The sequence below is a fragment of the Abramis brama genome, assembly GCF_963993115.1.
Source record: "Abramis brama genome assembly, chromosome: 18".
In the NCBI taxonomy this organism is placed as follows: Eukaryota; Metazoa; Chordata; class Actinopteri; order Cypriniformes; family Leuciscidae; genus Abramis; species Abramis brama.
Window position 1 is genome coordinate 27,460,371 of NC_139980.1, and position 24,445 is coordinate 27,484,815.

The window sequence follows — 24,445 nt, forward strand, 5'->3', positions numbered from 1 at the left end:
TATATATATATATATATATATATATATATATATATATATATATATATATATAATGACAGTAAAAAAGTATAGACCAACTACATTAGTTAACATGAACTAATAATAAACTGCACGTATACAGCATTTATTAATCTTTGTTAATGTTAATTTCAACATTTACTAATACTTTATTAAAATCTTGTTAACATTAGTTAATGCACTGTGAGCTAACATGAACAAACAATGAACAGCTTTATTTTAATTAACTAACATTAACAAAGATTAACAAATACAGTAACAAATGTATTGCTCATTGTTAGTTCATGTCAGTTAATACATTAACTAATGTTAACTAATGAACCTTATTGTAAAGTGTTCCCAAAATGGTAATAGTAGTTCTTTGGTATATAGGCCTGCCAACCATGGTAGTGAATGATTGCCATATTCATGTTATTTAAAAAGCTATTATCTGTAAATCCCATGGTATATGTCAGAGTAAACCAAATGTTGTATCATGATATGCTTTGATACTTTTTTATTGGTAAAAATTTGATTTAATTCATTAAATTTTATGAAAATATTTATTTAATCATTAAAAAATCAATAAATATTTAAAAAAGATGCACTGAATATGGCTCTATTTTCTTACATATAGAAACGCTTATTTTATTCATAAATTGTAACCTATCTATTGTATGCATAGAATTTATTATTTTTGAAGTACTTACAGATTTTTTTCGACTTGACTCATTGACTTGCTTGTATTCTGTCTCCATCTAGTGGCGGCTGAATGTCACTACTCTCTCAATTTTCTCTATTGGACGCTGTGGTTTTACATCCGGGTCGTTGACGTCGGCACTCGGCATTCTATTGGCTGGTGTAACGGTCAACGGAATGGACAACATGTTACAATTCATGAAATTAGTCGGACAGCTTAAAGTAAGTGAAATTCGTAATAGTACAATGTTTTGCAGATTAACATGTATGCTATATTAACGCTTGCTTGTGTTACAGCGCGTACCACGAACAGGATGGGTGTACAGAAATATCAAACAGCCTGAGAGTGTGTCTGATCATATGTACAGAATGTCAATGATGGCATTAACAATAAAGGACATCAGTATCAATAAAGAAAGGTTTGTATGAGGGGGTCATAAAACCGAGGTTTATTTACATATATGTTGACTATTTACCTTTTAACTAACGTTGATGTTCTTCTGTTTATTTGTGAATGCAGGTTGACAGTTTAATCCACAGCACGCGCTTATTCACATAAGGTTGAGAAACAGATGAACAAAATACTAAGTTAGTTATCCTCCTCGGGTTCTTGTGTTACGATTATAAGTAACTTAGCAACGACGCTGTAACGTGTTTTTCGATAATTTCCATAGAATTGTGTATAAATCTATCCAAACAAACAGATGTGAGAGAAACAAAAGTTTGTGTGGCAACAGTTGCTAAAGCATGATTGGTTACTAGAGACTTTAAGGCGGGGTTTTAGAGAGGAGTCAATTCATTTAAGCATTCATACTTGTGAAGTGTATTGAGATTGATTGACTTTTGTGTAGTTCATTTTGATTCATTCACTATTGTTCGGTTCATTAGACTCATTTATCCTTTGTGAAGTTCATTTAGATTCATTCTCATTAAGTTTTATTCACATTTGTGCAGTGCATTGAGATTCCTTCACATTAGCGCTGTTCATTTAGATTCATTCACACTTGTGTAAATCATCTCATTTACATGTGTTCGATTCATTAGGATTCATTCACACTTGTGCAGCTAATTTTGTTTCAATCACACTCGTTCAATTTATTTCTATATTAATTCATGTACTTATTCATACCAGTCAAAGTTCTAATTAAAAAAACAGTTGAGGCTTATGCATAAATGTTCTAGAAAGCTAATTTCAAGATGTAAAATTTCAAAATGTATAAATATCTTTACAATTCTAGAAGTTTAATAAAAACATTTATTTAAACTAAAAAAACAAAGACAATTATTCTAAAATGTGCAAAGTAAATAATAACGAGCAGTTCATTTAGATGCATTCACATAATTGATCATCTCTTCTCTTCACAGATGCATGAAGCTGGCTTTAGTTCATGACTTGGCTGAGTGTATTGTAGGAGATATTGCTCCTGCAGACAATGTTAGCAAAACAGAGAAGCACAGAAGGGAAAATGTATGATGGTTTTAAGTTTAATTTTACATTTAAAATATTTTGTTTGTGTACACATTAAACATTGAGAATCTTTCTCTTTAGGAGGCAATGGTGCATATCACAGGCCTGTTAGATGATGGCTTACGGAAAGAGATTTACAACTTATGGGAGGTCAGTTAATGATCAAAACAAAACCACAGGACCAAGTTCCTCTTTTCTTTTTTTTTGGTTTAGAATGACATTATAAACTGGACTGCATCCCTCATAGGAGTATGAGGCTCAGTCCAGTCCAGAAGCCAAACTGGTGAAAGAGTTCGACCAGCTGGAGATGATAATACAAGCTCATGAATATGAAGAGTTGGAGGGGAAACCTGGAAGACTCCAGGAGTTCTTCACCTCCACTGAAGGTTTGATCTTGTTTTCTAACTTCTACAAGCTCGGGGGCCGGTTTCACAAAGATAGACTTTGACTATGGCTTAGATATAGTAGATAGTCAGACTTCAGATAGACATCTAAATCAGACCGTTGCACAAAGCACTTAAGACTCTGACTATCTTAAGTAGGACTGCACTGCAATGCATTCTGGGTAAAATAAGATACTTTTCAAAACAAAAAATTCAACCGCTCAGTGCAGTTTACCCCAGCGGAAAATACGGGTTTGTTGGAGGAGTATAACAGTTACAAGGACATTTTACTTGGGAAATTTAGCGGAGAATGTAGTAACAAGAAGAAATGTTTAAATTATGAGCCATTTTCCCTTTTCTTTTGGCTGTTTGTAATGTAACTGATTGTTACTGCTGGTTGCCAAGGTAACATAGAGTCTTAGACCTAAGTTAGCCTGGGGGTAAGATGTCTAATTTTTATGGTCTAAATTAAGTCAGTCTTTATTTTTGTGAAACAGTCTAACTTGCATTAGACTAGTCTATGAGCAAATTTTAGACTTGTCTGACACTATAGACCGGTCTAAAATAGCTTTGTGAAACCGGCCCCAGGATCTAATTATATAAGTAATTCTAAGAAGAGCAAGCAAAGTAAATTGTATTAGATATGCCCAAAAGTGGCTGTTCACTCCTATAAAGAACTGCAAATGAACAAATCGATTCTGTCTCACCACACTCTACAAATATTTGCATATTTTTGAATAGGCCATTTTGCAATAACTTAGTTTTCATACTTGCAATTATTGATTTTAATGCAATACCTTTATATTAGGGGTGTAACGGATTGTAGCTGATCCGTACAGACCCGGCCCCACCGTTCGGCACACATGTGATTCGCAGAGTAATTGCAAAGTTTGACCATCATAAAGTGAAAGTTTATCATTTACATTTTATATTTGTTTTTAAGTCCTGCCAATTGAAACACTCAAGCGATTTTAAACCATTCAAGCACAAGAAGATGACAAAGCAACAAAAGACAAAGAGAAAATTGGCTTTAACAAATATTAATTATATTTAATTTATACACTGAAGACTCTGCAGTGCTATTTTACATTTGATTATTCAATTTCTGTACCTGAATACTACTGTTGGAACTACCTGAAAAGTACTGTTTACTTGAATTTTATTAGTTTGGCTAGTAGATTTTGCTGTGGTATTGAAGTACTTAAGGTGTTCTTTAGTTATATTTGTCTCTCCCCCCCACCCACTTTTGTTTGCTGATCCAAAAAATGATCCGATCAATGACTCAAAAAACACAGTATGATCCGAAACCACGTTTTGTGATGTAATTCACCCCTACTTTATATTGAATATTGCTATTAATCTAAATCAGGGGTGTCAAACTCAATTCGGGCCACATTCCTGCAGAGTTTAGCTTCAACCCTAAATAAACACACATGATCCAGCTACTCAAGTCCTTCGGGATTATTTGAAAACTACAGGTGTGTGTGTTTGAGCAGGTTTGGAACTAAACTCTGTGTAGCACAGAACTTGATTTCACCAAGTGCAACGTTCCTGGATCAGCATCTTTGTTGATCTTAGAACAACATTCCAATCAACCAATCAGATTTAAGGGACAAGTTTACAGTTCAAGTTTAGGCTTACAACCAGGGTTAAGTGCTTCTACATCAGTGTGATTCACCTATAATTTCTAGGGATAACTTTAGCGTAGGGTTAAGTTTAGGGGCAGGGATATGGTTAAAACGGAATGTTGTTCCAGGATGAACGCGCCTAATTCTGCAAAATCAGGACGTGCGAGTTTGGCGCCCCGATCTAGACAGATAGAGACCTTTGTCTTTAGGACATACACTAACTCTTTTGACTGCTATATGACTCAGATGTATTTTCCCCTCTCATCACAGGCAGGTTCCATCACCCAGAGGTGTTGAGTCTGGTGAAGAGTCTGAATGAGGAAAGAGCTCGCCACATCGCTGCCAAAGGAGATAATGCTGCTGAGAAGACCACTGACACAAGCTCTCACACCCTAGCAACACCATGATCTCCATTCCCGTCAGGCAATGAAGCTACCTCCACACGTCTGTGCACAAGAGTGTTTATTTTGTCGAGATATTCTGATTTATCTTATTTCATTGTACAGAAGCATGGTTTGTGGTTGTGTGATGTTCCTGTTTGTTTGAATGTTCTGCAGGACATGGTTTGTTTCCACGGTTGTAATTTTATTAATAGAAATCAACCTTTTTATTAAAATATGAGAATATGAAACTGTTTTTTAACCTTTTGTTTTCTTCTGATCAGTATTTTACTGCCTTCCTGTATTACATTCTTTAATAAAAAGAAGATTTTATGACCACTGAACCTGATTTTACTTTGTTAAACGCATCAAAACACAAGGAAAATGTGAGCAACTCGTCCTGCAATAATTCTTAACAACTTTCAAAATATGTTTGTAAACATAATCAGTTCTACAGTTCTGAAATTTTGACAGAAAAAGTGGAAAGCAAAGAGACAACAAAAAAGTGAATCGAAGGTCTTTACAGAGACTTTGCCACATTTTAATGTCTTAATGATGAGAGAATAGTAAAATGAATCCTCATGTTATGGTTTATGATTTCAGTTCAGTTCACCTTTATTTCATGACTGATGAGCCGGGACTTGGTGACTTTGCAAAAAAACGTTTAATGACTAACGTTATCAATGAACGCAGCTCAACACAACACTTTGAAGAAAGATTTTGGTTATGAAATCCTCTTCCTTAAAACAACGATTGACTTAAATGTCAATGTTAAATATGTAAAGCTGCAACATTTTACACAAATGTATGAAAAAAAAAAAACAGGACATAATAATGCTATACATTTTTGGTCAGTGACAATTATTGTTGCCAATTAATAATTCACACCAGGCATATTAGATAAATTAATAGACTGCAGTAAAACATATATCCTTAATTTGCTGCTTGCATCTGTTATCAGCAAACATGTGCTCTAGTTGTGGGGTATACAGCAGGAAAAGGAGCATTAACAGATTTATGACAGGAAAAAAGCAAGTTAAAATCCATTTAGTTAAACATTCTTTCAAGTACTTCAAGGATTTTCAGCCATTATTTTTGGTCCAGGAAATGTATCATGCTTTGTTGCTGTTAACACAATGTTGAGTTAGTATAAATAATGATAAAGTAACGCAGGACTACACCAAAGGCAGTCTCCTTGAAAAACATACATATTTTGAAGAAAAGTTAAAGAATAAACATGCTCCACTTGGTGGTTTTCCTTCCGTACAAAAATAATAAATATTTTGCACGGATAATTCACCAGCATACATCTGAAGGCATGTGTTACTGTGTCGTGGGCCCCCGGAGCAATTTTCACTGTGGTCTCCAGACCACTAGGAGGCATCATAGTTCCACCTGTAGACCTTTAACATCTTCAGCATGAGCGCTCACCACTCTCAGTTACGTTGTTAGTAGGGGTGTCCTGGGCGCTGGCATGGGCCGCTGATGACAGGACCTCTTCAAAACTGCCAGCACCTCCTGTTCCTCCAACCTTTGACTGCTCACAACACAAAACTCTCATAAAATTGGATAGTGTTGACAACAAGCACAGTGAAGTTGAAAACTCCCAATGATAAGCTGATCAATTATTAACAGCACTGAACTAAGGGACAAACAAAGTTAGTGTTTGACCACTAATAAGGTCATTTTATGTCAGGCTTACCTTAATGTTTGAAACTGTGCTTTCGACTTTCTCCTCAAAGGACTTGAAACTAGGTGAGTTCCTGTGGAATAAAGACAATTTCGTTTTACGCGTTTCACCAAACCTAATCAAACTCTAAACTTGGTCCATTCAAAAGGAGTCCTAACATCCTCTCCAGGTTTTTTGTTGTGTGATGAAAAAGTTGGTACATGCAGGTATTACCATTACAGTTATTTAATGCAACAAAACCACGACGGTATAAATCTGACTGTATAAAACACTCAACCTGTAGTGTACTGTTTTATATATGCATATGATATATGTGGTATCACATTTTTTGATGCTTAAATGCAATAAAAGAAAAAACATGCAAAGCAAGCCGTCACACATATTTACCTCATTGTAGGCATGCTCATTGAATGGCGTATAGAATAGCTGTCCCATGAAAGCATGGCCAAGCAAAAGAGAGGTTCAATCATCATCATGGACAAAGAAATACATTGCAAATAAGACACATCAAATGCTAATAATTGAACAGTTATAATTCTAGTTATATTTAAATTTCACTACATCTATACCACCGTTCAAAAGTTTGGGGTCGTTTAGATTTTTGTAATTCATTCCTGTGATGATAGAGCTGAATTTTCAGCATCATTAATACTCAAGTCTTCGGTGTCACATGATCCTTCATTCTAATATGCTGATTAGCTGCTCAAGAAACATTTATTACTATCATCAATGTTGAAAACAGGTGACTTAATATTTTTATAATATTATTTGAAATATAAATCTTTTGTAACAGTAACAATATAGATGTCTTTACTGTCACTTTGTATCAATTTAATGCATCGGTGCTGAATAAAAGTATTAAATTCTTTCAAAAATAAAAATACTGACCCCAAACTTTTGAACGGTTTTGAACTTTTCAATGGACTATACGTATAACTATCCCATAAAGGCAAAGATTTCTGTTATAGCTATACTGGTAGAAAGCTGCATGTGAACTGGGTAACTGTACAGATAATTTTGCACTTTCTGTTTTCTATGCATAGAAACTAAACCACGTCCTTGATAAAAAAACATCTACTCAAAGCAGGTGGAAGAAAGGGGTTCTGCTATTTATCAAAGAGCATTACATGCATTATTTGTCATAAATAGTTCACAAAGAAAAACAACAGATGCTGACTTAGTAAGTGGGAGACAAAGAAATTGTGACTTTGGATCTACATTGATTTGCTGAAAATTAAAAATAAAATAAGACCCGTCTATAATGCTATGCCATAGTCTCAGACATTGAACCATTTCAGATCTCATATGATCTATTCTAAAGAGTTTATGACTCCACACAATGTTATAATCAATGTTAGGCTGACACTCATTGAAATTTTATTGAAATATTCATATTAACCGCTCAGATATTTGAATACCCCTTCAGACCCGTATTGATTATTTATGGGAGTCCTGTCTTTAAGTCAGATTTAGTTTCTGCACCGTCACTGTTCTCATGCATCATGCAGATGCTAAAAGAAAAGCAGCTATTGCTCATCTCTATCTGGGATCTATGAACACAATATCTTACCCAATGGAATGCGACCTTTGGTGCGCATCAGAGATAGGGAAAGAACATTGTAAATCATTTTTGCTGACAGATTATAGGCCATGCAACATTTGGTCATATGAGACTCAAACCACAACAACTGATTTTGTAAATGAATTTTAATACAGAGGTCACAAAAATGATTTGAACACTTAAGTTACACTTAATGTATGAATACCAAAAAATAATAACTGGTGTTAAGTTCATTTTTGGTCGATGCATGAAGTCAGTTTCCCTCAAGTTCACACTTCATTTTGAACAATTGTTTTGTCATGGGAAACCTTGTGAAATTTTCTGCTTTAAAAGTGTGCATCTAATGCAATGGTATTCATACATTTTTAAGTGTGACTTAAGTGTACTTTTTAGGGCCACTGTATATTAAATTTGCTAATGAACATTAACCATTCCCAATTCTGCTATTTTTGGACTGATGAAGTAGGCTGACCGTAGCACTCAGGACTGCACAACAATAAGATTTATCATTATTTAAACAAAATAAAAAGGTCATTTTTGAAGTAGAAGATATTGATGAAATCCTGAGAAGCAAAAAGCATTACTTGTCATCCAGTGTGAACTGTATCATCATGCGCTCTGCTGCTATAGCTAGGAGCCGATGAGCATGCAAGGCTACACATTGTTCTTTGAATGTTCACTGCAAACATGAGGTAGAAAACCCCCCAGACACATGCAGAGAGACAGCGTCACACACTGGCAACCAAACACACATACCTCATGGGATACAGTACCTGAAGGCCAAACATGCTGAAGTAAAATAAGGTAGGAGGTATTGGATCTACAGTAAAATCAACACTACTTTGCTAAAGTAAATGCAGGAGTGAGTAATAAATTAGAACTGGGCTTCATGCATTGATTTTCAGTATTATATCTCTGCAATTCATTAATGAATAAAATTGTTTTAAAATGCACTAATAAGAGCATACAACATAATGAATATCCTTTAACACTTCTGCAAAAGTTCTTATATTTTATCTATATTTCTGACTTACCTAAACATCCTTAAAACAAGAAACTCTCATTTGATATGCATACATAAGATTATTCGAAAAAAATATAAATGCATAACATATATTCTGACAACAGTTCTATTATAGTACAAAATGTTGCTTCTCAATATCTTGTTTTAAGAATATATATATTAAGAAAACTGGGTAATAAAATTATTTTCTGCAGTGTTTAAGATGGCCATCTTTAAAGCATGACCATTATAAAATAACTCAAACAAACTGTCAACAGTCAATCATTTATCACCCTGTTATAGACTATGACACTTCTGAAAGCATCTATTGTCACAGAAAGTCTCAACCATCCAGGAGCCAGTGAAGAAGAGCTGGTAAATTCTTCATGCCATCACAAGCTCTTATTTCCCTTCCAGCTGGATCTGCCTCCAATCTGGCCCACTGAAAGCTGCTTAAATGAGGCTTACATAACACAAACGTGCCTCTCAATCAGACTGTCCGAGGTAAGCGCCTCAAGACCACTGCCATTTCACTGTGCAACATACACAGCATGTGTGAACTATGTGTTTGTGAGAGATCCCTACAGGAAAAAAAAAAAAAACAGGAAATGACAGGACAGCAGAAAGAGGCAGAGGGGGAAGGGACATTGTACCTAATATCCCCGAACTTCCTGGTGATGGTAGTGCCCAAGTTACTGAAGGCAGTTGAGGTCCGCTGTCCTGCCGTGGTCAGGGTCTCAGATGTCTTTTTGTATCTGCCAGAACAGTACAAAAATAACAAATACTGTCAAATGGAACAAAATATTTCATAAAAATATATATTTCTGAAATCTGATATACCCTTTATAGAAATCCTTCTTTAATCCAGAATCCATTTTTTAAACATTACTGAGTTTAACACAATACATAGTACACAATAAATGACCCCATGTACAAGGTATATATACTCAGCAATAAAAGAAGCATCCCTTTTTCAGGATACTGTAGTTTTAATGAAAATTTTATAAAATCCAAATAAGCTTTACAAATCTTTATTGGAAAGGGTTTAACCAATTTTTTTCATGCTTGTTCAAAGAACCAAAAACAATTATTGCCTTTGGAACAGTCCTTAAGACACTAACGGTTTACAGATAGTAGACAAAGACACAGTTCCAATAGGACATTGGAGACTGGAGAACGAGAACAAACTTTAAACCAAGTAGCTTACAGACACAAAAGGTGCCTTTTCTGAATTATAATCAGGAAGAACTTTACTTCACTTTTTCTGTATGATCTCGTCCAAAACAGGAAGAAATGCTGCTTCAATATAGAGAATACAAGAAGAAAGTCCACAAAGGGAACAGTAGATTAATAATGCTAATTTCACTGAAATTTGGTATCTGAAATTTGGTGTTATAACCTTATATTTTAAGGCAGGGCAGGCCAATACAAAAAATCCTCCTCGTTGAGCCCGGATAAGAGTGAGTGACTTCCTATCCTATGCTTTTTCATAAATGTCTGTTTGAGAGTCCCAATCACATTTTAGACAGCAAGTTAATCTAAACCAGTGTACTGAAGTCACAAAATCCTTTTGACCCAAGAGCTCCTCAACAAAACTCCCACCTTTAATAACATTTTACACATACAGTATCCAAAGTGGCACATTCCGATCAGTCACAAGACAAGACAAAAACTTGCGTTTCTCACATAAAGCTATCTTATGACTTCAGAAGACTATAGTACACAAGTCTGGATTAGTTCTATAGTGACGTTATGTTGTTTAATTGTCATTGTCATGTCGTAAAGAAAAAGTCAAGTGTGAACTGTGCCTAAAAAACCTCTTGTGTTCTATGGAAGACAGAAAGTCATACAGGTTTGGAATGACATGATGCTGAATAAATTATGAAAGAATGTTTATTTTTGGGTGAACTAGTCATGCTACAAGGTACATTTCGCAGCTTAATTATGTGAGGTGAATCACATTGATGACATGCTTTGAATAATAGCACATCTAGACTGACACAAGAACAATCTACTGTAGGAGCTGGAAATCTAGTCAATTGATGAGAGTATGAGTCACTCAGACTAATACAGAAATGATCCAGATCGGTCAGAAGACGCCATCTGATCACTTTGTCCCTCTCAGCCCATGGCAACTGCGACATGAGAAGGGCTTTTCATTTGAGATGCTAGTTACCATGACACTGTAGTAACTTAATGACCAGATGAACATGGGAATATAAACAAAGTCAGACATACTTATTAGCATATAAACGTACCCTTTAATGTTATTCTAACGATTATAATGTTAAACAGTCATACAAAAAAAAAGTTTAAGTGTCAAATAATTAAAGCGTCAATAGCGAAAGTTAATTCTGGAGACATAGAATGTTAGTTTATAGAATTGTTCTATAAGCAAACTTTCTAGCACAGATTTGATTTCCAAAAAATAACAAGTCAATCCACCAGAGCTAATGAGAATGGGCAAAAGAGTCTGCTAAATGAATTAATGTACAATAAATAGCTGTTTTTCTGATATCATAAATTCACATAATCTTTGCTTATGAATTGTTTCTATTCATCATGCTTGTAACCTGAGTATTAATCTGTTTAAAACAGTTTTTTTTATCTGTTTATAAAATCTATGAGAAGTGATTTTTAGTAAGCCTCTACACTATTTCCCTTTCATTGACAATAATAGGCCATTTGATCATGTCTATGTTCAGTGTGTAAGTATAAAGCGAAAGAAGGATGTGCAGGAAGCCTTGTCGCAATGACGTAATTACCGTGCAAATGGGCTGAGTGTCTCAGACAGGCGCTGTTTGTATAATGTGAATTGAAGTAGATATGGATCACATCATAATTGCAATAACCTAAATATACATTGACGCAGGGAAACACAGCAGTTTCAAAATGCTCTTTCAGATTGCAAGTCATTCTCAAGAAGGAAGCATTTTAGTAAAAAACAGGGGTAACACTTTATTTTAAGTTGCATGTTACTACATGTACTTAGTATAGTATTAACAGAAAATGATGCTTAACTACAAGTAAACCCTAATCGTAATATAGGAAATACATGTAGTTAAGTAATATTACTAAGTACATATTTGAGTAAGTACAACATAACTATGTCACCTTAAAATTAAGTGAAACTTTACTACTGACGACTCAGACAGTTCAGAATTGGTTCTCTATTTGTCTCCATTTATCATGCACTTTGATCTTTGAAACTTTGCAGACCTTTTACTTTCACAAAAAGCTACATTATACGAAAGGTAATATCTGAGGAACTACTAGTGTTAAAAATTGTTTTTTTTTGTTTGTTCATTTTGGTCATGTGTCAACCACCACTATTTTCCTCTTGAAAAGTTGCATGCCTCTGTAGTCGCAATAAGCCACAACGAAAGATGACATTAATCACAGGGTTTAGCAAACACTACTGTACTTACGCAGTGCTGGTCTGCATGTCGTACCAGCTCTTGCTGAAGTTCTGTCGTAGTTCACTCAAGGGTGTGATCCCTAGTATCTGTTTCAACTCCAAGTGACGTTTTTCTTTGGAGGCCAGGACTTGTTTCAAAGTAGTGATTTCTTCTTCTAACTGACAGAGGGAAAATAGGTCAAGGTTGGGGGCTGAGAAGCTCTTGTGATGCTCTTCAGATTTATATATAACAGCTAGAAAATGTACAACTGAACAACAAATAATGCAGTTTTAATATGAATTGTCCACTCTTTTTGTCCTTTCTGTCTCACACACAAACTGTGATACAGTTAACGTCAGCCTTACATGGCTTAATGGACTGTGAAGATTCTAGGGGGATCAAATAGCCCAGGGAAAAAAACGGAAAAGCTTAGGTCACATGATTTCCAATCAAGGGTGTATGTTCTGGACGAGATAATGCAGACCGTTTGTGCGGCAACAGCACAGTAAATTTCAGTGACTACAGTACAGTAAACTGGATCACGTGTCAGTACTAACCTAACCCAACCTAACTACACTTTTTCACAGATAAAAGTCATTTTTAAGGGTCAGAACAGGTATAAATACTGTATCTCCTTTGCACTTTTTACATTGAGTCACAACATGCAAAGAAGGAAAATGACAGATCTGCAGGATTTGCATAACGTGCGAGACAATTTCTGCTTGAGCTTTGTGGCCTTTGAGTTCACAGACTAACACTCACTGTAAAAAGTGAACAGTTGGATCAACTTAAAAAAATTACTTCAATTGGTAACACCTAAAGAAATTAAGTTTTCTCAACTTAAATTATCACATTTTATCGTGAAAAACGTGATAATTTAAGTTGAGAAAACTTAATTTCTTTAGGTGTTACCAATTGAAGTAATTTTTTTAAGTTGAACCAACTGTTCAAAGGATAAAACAGTTTTTATCTGTTTCTGTTCATATGTTTCTAAGGATAAAACAGCTCTTAATGTGCCTGCACTGCACCTCATTTTCCTAGTTTACAGCACTAAAACATTGGGGAAAGTACCTTAGTCAGTTCATTCTCCATTTCCTCTCGCTCCTCTTCTGTGACAGTGTTGTTGAGGTCCACCTCTGACACCATGTCCTCATCCACTTCCTTTAGAGGCTCTTTGTCCAACAAACCTGGAAATAAATGTACAAAAATAGAGAAGAACTAATGTTATTGTTAACATGTCTCAGTCACATGTACAAATCTATGAGAACACATTCTTTCACAGACATGATTTCACAGAAATATCTTGTGTAAACTCGATCCACCATTGCTAAAAGGATGACAAAAATCTTAAACCGTTTAGCCAAAAAGTCTCAAACTCATCATTAAAGGATAAGGGTGTAATGAATCAGATTAGCTATGTTTTCCATATATTTATTTATGCCACTCCAACCTGAAAATGTATATGGATTTTCAGCATCATTACTGTCTTTAGTGTCACATGATCATTCAGAAATCATTCTAATATGCTAATTTGCTGCTCAAGAAACATTTCTTATTTTTGGGGATACATTTTTCCCCCAGAAATCTTCAAAGACTAGAAAGTTCAAAATAAATGGCATTTATTTCAAATAAAAAATCTTTTGTTAAATTATAAATGTCTTTACTGTCAATTTTGATCAATTTAATGCATCCTTGCTGAATAAAAAGTATTAATTGCTTTTTTTATTAAATCTTACTGATCCCAAATTTTAAATGGTAGTTCATATATGACTTATTTATAAGTTTTCTGAAACCATACAATAACATGAAAATTTTTTCTTTAGCCCACATGTATTCAAATTGTGAGATTGCATTTAAAATGCTGGATGTAAACACCAAGATGTGAATAAAATTGCCATATTTGCATAAAATTAACTTTTTGGAATGGAATCACTACTTTTTGCTATATGATTTTCCACAAAAAATAAATTCAGAACCTGGATGGAAACAGCTAGTTTAAGGTAAACTAAAACACTTAAATGGCATTTGCCAGTATACAGAATCTACACTTCAGTCAGTGTGACAACAGCAATGAAGCCTTTAAACACATTTAACCATCACCTTCTGTACAGTATGTAATTATCCTGCCTCACCCCTGAATGAAGGTGTATTTTTGCAGTTCTAATGAAAGGTTGTACACAAAAAGACGAAAAGACTGAAAACACCTTGCAAACATGCCACATCAATCATCTGAAGGTAACAGTTATAATAGAGCTTTACATGTTTCCTTTAAATGGTTAGTTCACCCAAAAAAGATTTACTCAGCCCTCATTTCGTCAAACCCGTAAGACTTTCGTTCATCTTGGAAACACAAATGAAGTCCGAGAGCTTTCTGTCCCTCCGTTGACAGCTACGCAACTATAACTTTGTTCATCATATAAAGCGATAAGTGTCTCTTCAGAAAATTTTGGACTAAACCACTCAATTCATATGGATTAGTTTTACATCTCTTTATGAACTTTTTGAAGCACCAAACTCAAAGTGGTAGTTGCGTAGCTGTCAACGGAGGGACAGAAATCTCTCAGATTTCATCAAAAATATCTTCATTTTTGTTCCAAAGATGAACTAACCCTGAACTAACCCTTTAAGATCAGTAGATCACATTATGAATCCTATGAAGTTGTCAACTGATTTACAAAATTATGTCATTTTTACAAGCATCATGGAAGTATGTTTTGAGGCAACAAAAGGCTGATTTCATAATAGCTGACATGCTGACACAGAGACTAGTGACCAAAACAGTAGTATTTTCTCATGCATTTGAGGACTAAAACCTAACTTAGTAAAGTAAAGAGAAGAGGACATGAAAGCAGGAATATGGTTTGATTACCATCACTGAAAGCCCAACCCAGTTCCCCAAAATCCTTTAACTCAGAACACCATTATGCGTATCAGTTTCATTTCAGCATTGCAAGACATGCCTGGCATGGCTTACATAAATAAATATTTTACATTAAGTGTGTTTATTGAAGAGTGAAATTACATTGAAATTAAATTACAAAGTCTTATTTGTAAACTCAAACCCCTTTAAAATTAGACTGTGATTTTTTTTTACAATTCACTTAAAACTGTTCTTTAAAAGAATTATGTTGGAGAATCAAAAACTAAACCTCACAATAGCTAGAAAATGATGAAGCACAAATGCATTTGATATGCCTCCGGTAATGTGAATAAACGTTGAGGTTGTTTTTGTCCAGAAGGAAACAAGAGTCACATCTTGGAGGTCTGGTCAGTCATTACTTGGGAAACTGATTAGAGTGCTGTGGTATGAAACGCGTGATACACTTTCAGAGGCTAATGCAATCAGCAGGTAGAAGAGCAGAACGGTTTTAGCAAAAGAAAAGTGCTCAGGAATGAGATCCCAGATCCATCATTTACACCACACACAATGCCTGTACAGAAGATCATATCTTAAAACTAAAGCAAGATGGTTCAGTGCTTGCTATAAGACATTAACTTCAGACTAAGTATGTTATGCATTTCCACTGTTCTTCAAACTATATTTGCTTTCAGCAGTATAACCTACACTCACCTAAAGGATTATTAGGAACACCATACTAATACTGTGTTTGACCCCCTTTCGCCTTCAGAACTGCCTTAATTCTACGTGGCACTGATTCAACAAGGTGCTGAAAGCATTCTTTAGAAATGTTGGCCCATATTGATAGGATAGCATCTTGCAGTTGATGGAGATTTGTGGGATGCACATCCAGGGCACGAAGCTCCCGTTCCACCACATCCCAAAGATGCTCTATTGGGTTGAGATCTGGTGACTGTGGGGGCCATTTTAGTACAGTGAACTCATTGTCATGTTCAAGAAACCAATTTGAAATGATTCGAGCTTTGTGACATGGTGCATTATCCTGCTGGAAGTAGCCATCAGAGGATGGGTACATGGTGGTCATAAAGGGATGGACATGGTCAGAAACAATGCTCAGGTAGGCCGTGGCATTTAAACGATGCCCAATTGGCACTAAGGGGCCTAAAGTGTGCCAAGAAAACATCCCCCACACCATTACACCACCTCCACCAGCCTGCACAGTGGTAACAAGGCATGATGGATCCATGTTCTCATTCTGTTTACGCCAAATTCTGACTCTACCATCTGAATGTCTCAACAGAAATCGAGACTCATCAGACCAGGCAACATTTTTCCAGTCTTCAACTGTCCAATTTTGGTGAGCTTGTGCAAATTGTAGCCTCTTTTTCCTATTTGTAGTGGAGATGAGTGGTACCCTGTGGGGTCTTCTGCTGTTGTAGCCCATCCGCCTCAAGGCTGTGCGTGTTGTGGCTTCACAAATGCTTTGCTGCATACCTCGGTTGTAACGAGTGGTTATTTCAGTCAAAGTTGCTCTTCTATCAGCTTGAATCAGTCGGCCCATTCTCCTCTGACCTCTAGCATCAACAAGGCATTTTCGCCCACAGGACTGCCGCATACTGGATGTTTTTCCCTTTTCACACCATTCTTTGTAAACCCTAGAAATGGTTGTGCGTGAAAATCCCAGTAACTGAGCAGATTGTGAAATACTCAGACCGGCCCGTCTGGCACCAACAACCATGCCACGCTCAAAATTGCTTAAATCACCTTTCTTTCCCATTCTGACATTCAGTTTGGAGTTCAGGAGATTGTCTTGACCAGGACCACACCCCTAAATGCATTGAAGCAACTGCCATGTGATTGGTTGATTAGATAATTGCATTAATGAGAAATTGAACAGGTGACCAAGACTTTGGTTGAGGATCCAAACACAGCTTTCTTGGGGCAATTCAAAACATAAAACATAAAAAACAAGGTCCAAGAGACAGGCAAACATTGAAATACGGGAAAGCAGGAATAAAGACACGATACGGGTAACTCAGAAACGCAGTGTCACACTAAACAAGACTTTGCAATGAATGCCAGAAAACACAGAGTTTATCAAAATAACCTGTAACCACAAAAATAGATTTTCTCCGCACATATTAACGTGATTATTTGTGATACAATTTTAGTGGTGTTTCATGATTAAATTAAGGAGCCATTTACACGCCCCAATTTTAAACTAAAAACGTAAAACTTTTTATGCCTTTTCGTTCATTTACTGTACAATGACAATAACGTTTTGGGGGCCATTTGAAAATGCAAACTTTTGAATTTGGGTTTCAAAGTGCAAGTTTTTGAAAATGATACTGCTATCATCTCCGTGTAAACTAAAGAAACACAATTTTGTGTAAACGGTGACGTCATGCACATGCGTATTACGTGTTCAGTCTATATGCGTGTAGTGTTTCTTTACAAAGTGATGTCGCCAACTACTGGCCTGGCATGCATAATGCCGTCGTTTTTGCGGACCTGAGTGAACGAAGATAATTTTGACAATAGTGTCGTCTGTACGCAAACAATTCAAAGGAAAAACTTTTCAGTTTTTAGTATATCATTGTCCTGTAAACGTACCCTCAATTAATTAATCAGCATATTATATAATTTAACAAAATGTTTTCATTTGGTAACAGACTTACAAAAAACACCATGGACAAATTAGCTTTGACTGTTTTTTTGTCTGGATATAGCCTATTATAATGGAAAACAGTCTCCAACATAGTGCATGTGTGGCTGACATTTATGAAAATAATCAGTATGACAATTCAGAGACACAACATGTCCTCAAAATGACTTTTTCAGAGGAAAATCACTGATATTAAGATATTAAGAAATGAACGCTAACATGACAGTATACACACAAGCAAACACTATTTGAGACACTGCGTACACCTCTAGGTCTTCAGTCTGTAAGATGCTTTATTTGCTTTTAGATATAATACAATTTTTTATAGATTAAAACTGAGGGTTGGATCTTTGAGCATAACTCATAAGAAAAGCAATTATTTCACAGTTCCACCGCCTCATTGTTCAGGTTGCCTAGTAACTTTCCTGATGCCTTGCATCAACCTCCCAATTATCCCATGAATCAGATTCCCTAAATCTATTTAAGGGTCTGTGTCTCGAATAAGAAGAAGTACAGAGGATCATTTTCACGGTAAATATGTAAAATAATAACCTTTCTATTCCATTGCCTTAATACTGTGTCTACAGACACTGAGTGTAATTCTTTTTGAAGGTTTATTACCTGGAAAACGGAGAACTGCGTGATATTGAATTGCTTTATTCAACAGCACCAAGATGAAATGCGGAGATATCAGATTTAAGCCAAGATCATTTGAAAAAATAATGCTATGATACAAAACAATTCTATTTTAACACCAATTAAAATAATAACATGGCTCCTGCTGAAAACCCCCAGCTAAATCCCCATTCTGATGGCAGCTGGTTATACATGGTTTCTAGATCAACCTTGAATCTAGACTAACTGAAGCTGGGAACCTGGCTGAGCTAGATAACCAAAGACAACTTCAAGTGGTTGGTCATCTTGATCATCTACATAAATCTGTATCTTTTCATTAGAAATCATATACGGAAGAAATCATTCTTTCGAGTTGGTTCTTTTTGAATGAATTGGTTAAATCGGTTAGTTGAAACGGACTACTTGAAAGAACCGATTCGCTGAAATGACTAAAATAACAGTAAAATGCAATAGAGAAGAGATAATCACAGAGAAACCTTCGTGTATTTTCTTTCAGTTCTATTTTTGTCATTAACGGGCCAATCAGAGTTCATCTTTCTCATGTTCTTATGTCTGGGTGAGCAAGCAGAGTCGTGTCATGGTGTTCGGTGTGTCATCTGAGTTACTAAGTGTCCCTTTAGGGCAGTGTGCTCGACGGTTCAGCTTCTTCAAGCTCACTGGACTATGCGCTACTATTCTGTCCAACCCTCTCAGTGTCCTCATTTTCCTTCTTGACTCACAAAGAATCACTTCACTGTCCTCAGAGAAAGATTGCAATGTGTGGAGGAGGAGGCCATTCTTATCCTCATCAGATGAAAAAAACATTACTATCACCCACTGAGAGGAATGAAAGACAACAGCTTTTAAATACAAACCAGAGATGAGTGGGGGAAAAAACAAACAATCTTGGGTAAATCTATGTATAACACTGCTGACAACTGCATAAACCAATGAATGACTCATAATACTCAAGTCATAATACCCATAACCATAATACATAATGTTAATATGCTCAGTTGCCTAATAGAAAGAAAAATATAAATAATAGCCCAAGCCAATAATAACAATTGTTCAGCAAGTTGTGTGAATGACTTTTATATTCATCTTGATTCATCAATGACACAAAAACTATCAATGGAAATCCAAATTCTGAACTTAATGCAAATCTTCAAAAAAGTAAAAATAAAACAACAGCTATATTAAATATTAAATCAATTGCATATATTAGTATGAAGGACTAAAAATGACAGAACTAAAAATAAATAAATAAATAAATAAAAGTAGAAATAAATAAATAAATGCAGAAATAATAGTGAAAATAAATACATTTTGGTAATATAAATGGCTATTTCTGGCTATTTTTTTTTATGTATTTATGTATTTATTTATGCATTTCTATATGTATTTATTTATGTATTTGTACATTTATTTATATATTTATGTATTTATATATTTATTTATTTATATATTTATATATGTATTTATTTCTACATTTATTTATTCCTACATTTATTTATTTCTGTATTTCCACATTTCTACATTTATTTATTTCTGTATTTCCACATTTCTACATTTATTTATTTCTGTATTTCCACATTTCTACATTTATTTTTCCCTGCACATGTATGCTAATTGACCAATGGCTAAGCCACGCCCCCTCCACTCACTCGGACAAACAGTCAACATTCGGTAACAGGCGCTTTGGCAGCTGTCACAGAAGGAGAAATTTCACAGGAGGCAATTGATGATTTTTTGGAGACAGAAAGATTATATATCATCTCGATGTCACCAAAAGGGCCTTAAATATGCATTGGAGGGTTATATTAATAATTTTATTGTTGATAAGGTCGATAAGCTGCAGCTCCAGACAAAGATTTACAGTTCACAGTGTAAACGTAGTTTGGTGCTATTTCGCTTCAAACGCTCGCTTTATACGCGCGTCCTATTCGCTTTGGATTCAAAATGTTCAAGCGTCGAACTAGACGCGATACGCGCGAATTTGACCCTCTATTCGCATTTGGTGTGAGCGCAGAAGAACAGGCTGCGATGTCAGATTGCTCTGCTGGAATGTGTGTGTGTGTCAAGAGAGCGGGAGCGATCATTTTGTTCATACAGGACATAATAACTGCAAAGTGTTTAGCCTACTTATATTTGTGTAAAACACAACATTGTGCTTTTGTCAAACTGTAAACTCTTGTCCAACTGTAACTACAACTGTCACCCAACCAAAATCACACACACACGCAGTTTAAAAGCCAAAATGATCAAGAAAAAACATAAAAACGAATATAAACTGACTAACTGCAATGCATTGCAATGGACGTGGAAGCAGAGAAGGGTTAGCTATGCGTACTATGATTGATTGGCTCATCGCGTTTGGGGGCGTGGCTTAGCCATAGGTCAATTAGCATACATGCGCAGGGAAAAATAAATGTAGAAATGTGGAAATACAGAAATAAATAAATGTAGAAATGTGGAAATACAGAAATAAATAAATGTAGAAATGTGGAAATACAGAAATAAATAAATGTAGGAATAAATAAATGTAGAAATAAATACATATATAAATATATAAATAAATAAATATATAAATAAATGTATAAATACATAAATAAATACATATAGAAATGCATAAATAAATAAATAAATAAATACATGTAAAAATACAGAAATAGCCATTTATATTACCAAAATGTATTTATTTTCACTATTATTTTGGCTTTTTTACTATTATTTTGGCTTTTTTGGTATTTATTTCTACTTTTATTTATTTATTTATTTATTTTTCGTTCATTTTTAGTCCTTCATATATTAGTGTTATAGGCCTATTATTATTATAGTATTTTTTTAAAATGTTTTATTAAAATAATATGTAATAACATTTTAATAATAATATGTATATAGGCTATTAGTTTAATATTATATTTTAAATAAGCTTAATAGTTTTTTTATTAATTACATTTTAGTTTAATATTCAGTAATTTTGTTAAGTGCTTTTGTCATTTTATTTAAAATATATTTTTTTAAATTTTGATTTAATTTATTTTAATTTCAGTCTTAGTAATTTTAGTACTTCAACTTACAAACTTATTTTATTATAGTTAAGACAACATTTCTAATTCTCATAAGTTTTTCATCTAACATGTAATTTATTTTAGCCTTATATCAATTAATGGAAATGACTTTTAATAGTTTTAGTTTTACTTAACATGCTAACTTTCATGGCACTAAACAACAAGTCTTAGAAAAGTGTGACAACTGGAACAAATCCTGCTTTTTTCACAAAATAACTTCAATAATGCAACACAATCTATTCGGAGCTTGAAATAAAGCAGTATAATTTAAGAGCATGGTTTCAGTGAAGAATTGCGTCATTTCTGGCCTTGCCGAAGTAATCTGAGGGATTTCTCTTTAGTGATTATCTGACTGGATTTAATTCCGTCTGACTGCTGCACAGAGACACCACGACAGAGTATTTAGTGACTGGCAGGTTCCAGATGGTGAGGATGCAAAGTGTGTGTAATGGGTAGTTTTATAACTCTAAGCTAAGCTACATCCTTCAGATGAAATTAGATGTTTCTGCGACCTACCTGCATGGAAAGTTTCTCTGTCTTCTGTGGTTCAGCAAATTGAAAATAAGAAGAACAATGCATGAAATGATTCATGAGCTGATGATACACCAAATCAAAACAGATTACATATGGCACTCACATTTCAAAGAACATGCAAACAGGGATATTCAACAATATCATTCAAAAACAAAAATACACAGACATGCAAATCAAACCAATGCTGACTCATTCAAGGAACCTCAACATGACATACATTTGAAGAACAACAAAGGGTCTGTGTCTGTCAATCAAATAATATCACAATTCTAGGGTTTAGCAGTGTCTACAAGTTTTAATATGTGCTAAAGTCTCAGACTATTTCCATCTAAAAGCACCTATGTGAAAAAAGCTGTAGACAACCCATCGGCTCAGAGGTGGAAATGAGTGATCTACACACACACACAGACTACAGAGGTTGGGTTTGTCACATTCACTTTCGTTACATTGCACAGCAAGCTCTTACCCCAGTCTAAAGCTTCAGAAGTCAGTACGCTAGAGTACAGCTCTGTGAAGTACGGTTGGCAAAACAAACAGATATTAAAGGTTGAATACACAAATGAACAATGCAGATGCACTGACTTTACTGAACATGTTGATTTAAATACATTTATTTAAAAAAAATTAAACTACAACTACATAGGCTACTACGAAGACACTGTTTTCAGGGTTGTACTTTGCCATCCTATACTATACTATACTATACTATACTATACTATACTATACTATACTATACTATACTATACTATACTATACTGGGTTCAAAAATACATTTGCTGAATTCAGAACTGCATACTAGTATACTACTTGTACTATTACCATATCTTTCTATGACAGAAATAGTAAGAGTAGTATGCTAGTATGTTTGCAAATTCAGCAACTGGCAACATTTCCAGTTCACAAACTGAACTAATAGGTTATACTTATAATTTACTTGTATTTTGTCAGGTCAAAACTTGTATAAAATACACTATTCCATAAATTACCATTTAATTTAACTTTACTGTACTGTACTACTAAACAACACTGCAAAGCTACGTCAAATTCACATTTATTGTTGTAAATGACTCAGTTTTATTTACTGAAATGATTTCATTTACTATACTATACTACTTTTGTTACTCAGTTAGTTTCTGAATGTTTACTGTAATATACTAAATAGGTTTGCTCATGGAGCACATATCAATGGTCTTGTTGTTACAGGTTATGGTCCTTGACCTCAAACATAGACCGGCCTTTCTCGATTCAGAGCAAAAAAGGACCACAGTATACCAACATGTAAGAAGTCTTATTACATTGAGATAGATTGATTGTATTTATATGACTTTTCATTGCCCAACCCTGCAATTAGAGTTTGTTGCACTACATTGGTGGAGCAACGCAGTACCAGGTGCCAACAGGATGTCTATACTACAGTACTACTGTAGCCTACTTATACAGTTCTGTTTAGTTAAAGGCCAGCCAATTCACTGGTACTCCCACTTGAACATATCTGGTCACAAGATTTCAATTATTTAGCTCAGGACAATCACGTGGAAATGAAATGGAAAGGTCACATGGTTGTCCAGATCAGTGCACCTAAAGCAACATGAGAGGGAGGAGCTCCATCTAATTCTCTCATTTGTTTACGTGTTTTGGCAACAGATCCCTGGAAAAACTTGATCACGTGTCTGACTTAAGCTCATGCACATCATTAGAATGAAGCCTAAATGACTAGAGAAGTATGTACAGATAACTTTTAAGTAGCTGATATTTATATAATAGAGTAGACTACTATTGGGCTAGTTATGTTTTAATCCATTATATGTATTTTTCTGGTATGCAAACTTAAAACCAACAAAACGTGCATCTTTATTTGGATCTACTCAAGTTATTTAAAGATACACAAAGTGAAACTATATTTACAGAAGTAGGCTATTCAAACACATTTCCAGGATTTTCACAGAACATAAGACATGAAAGTGATAGGAAAGTAAGCTCACCCTGTTGTCTGGGCTCCATATCAGCGGTACTGTGCAAATGCAGGTCCAGTACACGCATACACACGCACACTCTCAGTTCAGACAGAAATATCGCGTCCTACACAACCGTTTCACACACGCGTCTGCTGTCAAAACCACACCCATTACCAGGGCAGCTTCAGCCACAGACCAATAGGAGCGGCTCTAATTAGCATATTATGATTTAGTAATAGGGCATATTTCATGGTAAATATCATAGACTGTAAAAAAAAGAATTTTTAAATATACACAAGCGAAAGTTGCTACATAAAGACTACAACTGTTGTCCGATTCCTAAAGCACGTAAACTTGTATCCTTGTGGAAGTTGTAGTCCTTATCTAACAAACTGTTAGCAACATGGACTTTTTGTTTTGTTGTAAAAGACAACAGCTTCAAAATCTAGGTTTGATTGTGTGCAATTTATGTTGTAAATTGTAGAACAAAACCGTTAAATACATTTTATTAACGTCAACCACATACTTTTTACTT

The 24,445-nt window shown here is 34.9% G+C and overlaps 2 protein-coding genes across 7 annotated transcripts; one reads left to right on the plus strand and one right to left on the minus strand.

Moving 5' to 3' along the window:
- Positions 1-817: 817 nt before the first annotated feature.
- On the plus strand, positions 818-4,891 carry hddc2 (HD domain containing 2). Its single transcript, XM_084090201.1, has 6 exons — positions 818-918; positions 994-1,115; positions 2,062-2,164; positions 2,246-2,314; positions 2,412-2,550; positions 4,446-4,891. Exons 1-6 carry the CDS (start codon positions 874-876, stop codon positions 4,580-4,582), a joined length of 615 nt encoding a protein of 204 aa, XP_083946327.1. The 5' UTR covers positions 818-873; the 3' UTR covers positions 4,583-4,891.
- Positions 4,892-5,061: 170 nt separating this feature from the next.
- On the minus strand, positions 5,062-24,085 carry tpd52l1 (tpd52 like 1). Of its 6 annotated transcripts, XM_084090195.1 has the most exons (10): positions 23,938-24,085; positions 22,422-22,463; positions 21,938-21,961; positions 13,279-13,394; positions 12,238-12,386; positions 9,463-9,564; positions 7,816-7,830; positions 6,633-6,671; positions 6,258-6,318; positions 5,062-6,092 (listed from the first exon to the last, which is right to left on the minus strand). In XM_084090195.1, the coding sequence occupies exons 1-10, from the start codon at positions 23,993-23,995 to the stop codon at positions 5,970-5,972; spliced, it is 729 nt and encodes a 242-aa protein (XP_083946321.1). In that variant the 5' UTR covers positions 23,996-24,085; the 3' UTR covers positions 5,062-5,969. The 6 variants fall into 6 exon arrangements, with proteins under 6 accessions (XP_083946321.1, XP_083946322.1, XP_083946323.1 ...); XM_084090196.1 differs by lacking the exon at positions 7,816-7,830; XM_084090197.1 differs by lacking the exons at positions 6,633-6,671; positions 7,816-7,830.
- Positions 24,086-24,445: the final 360 nt, after the last annotated feature.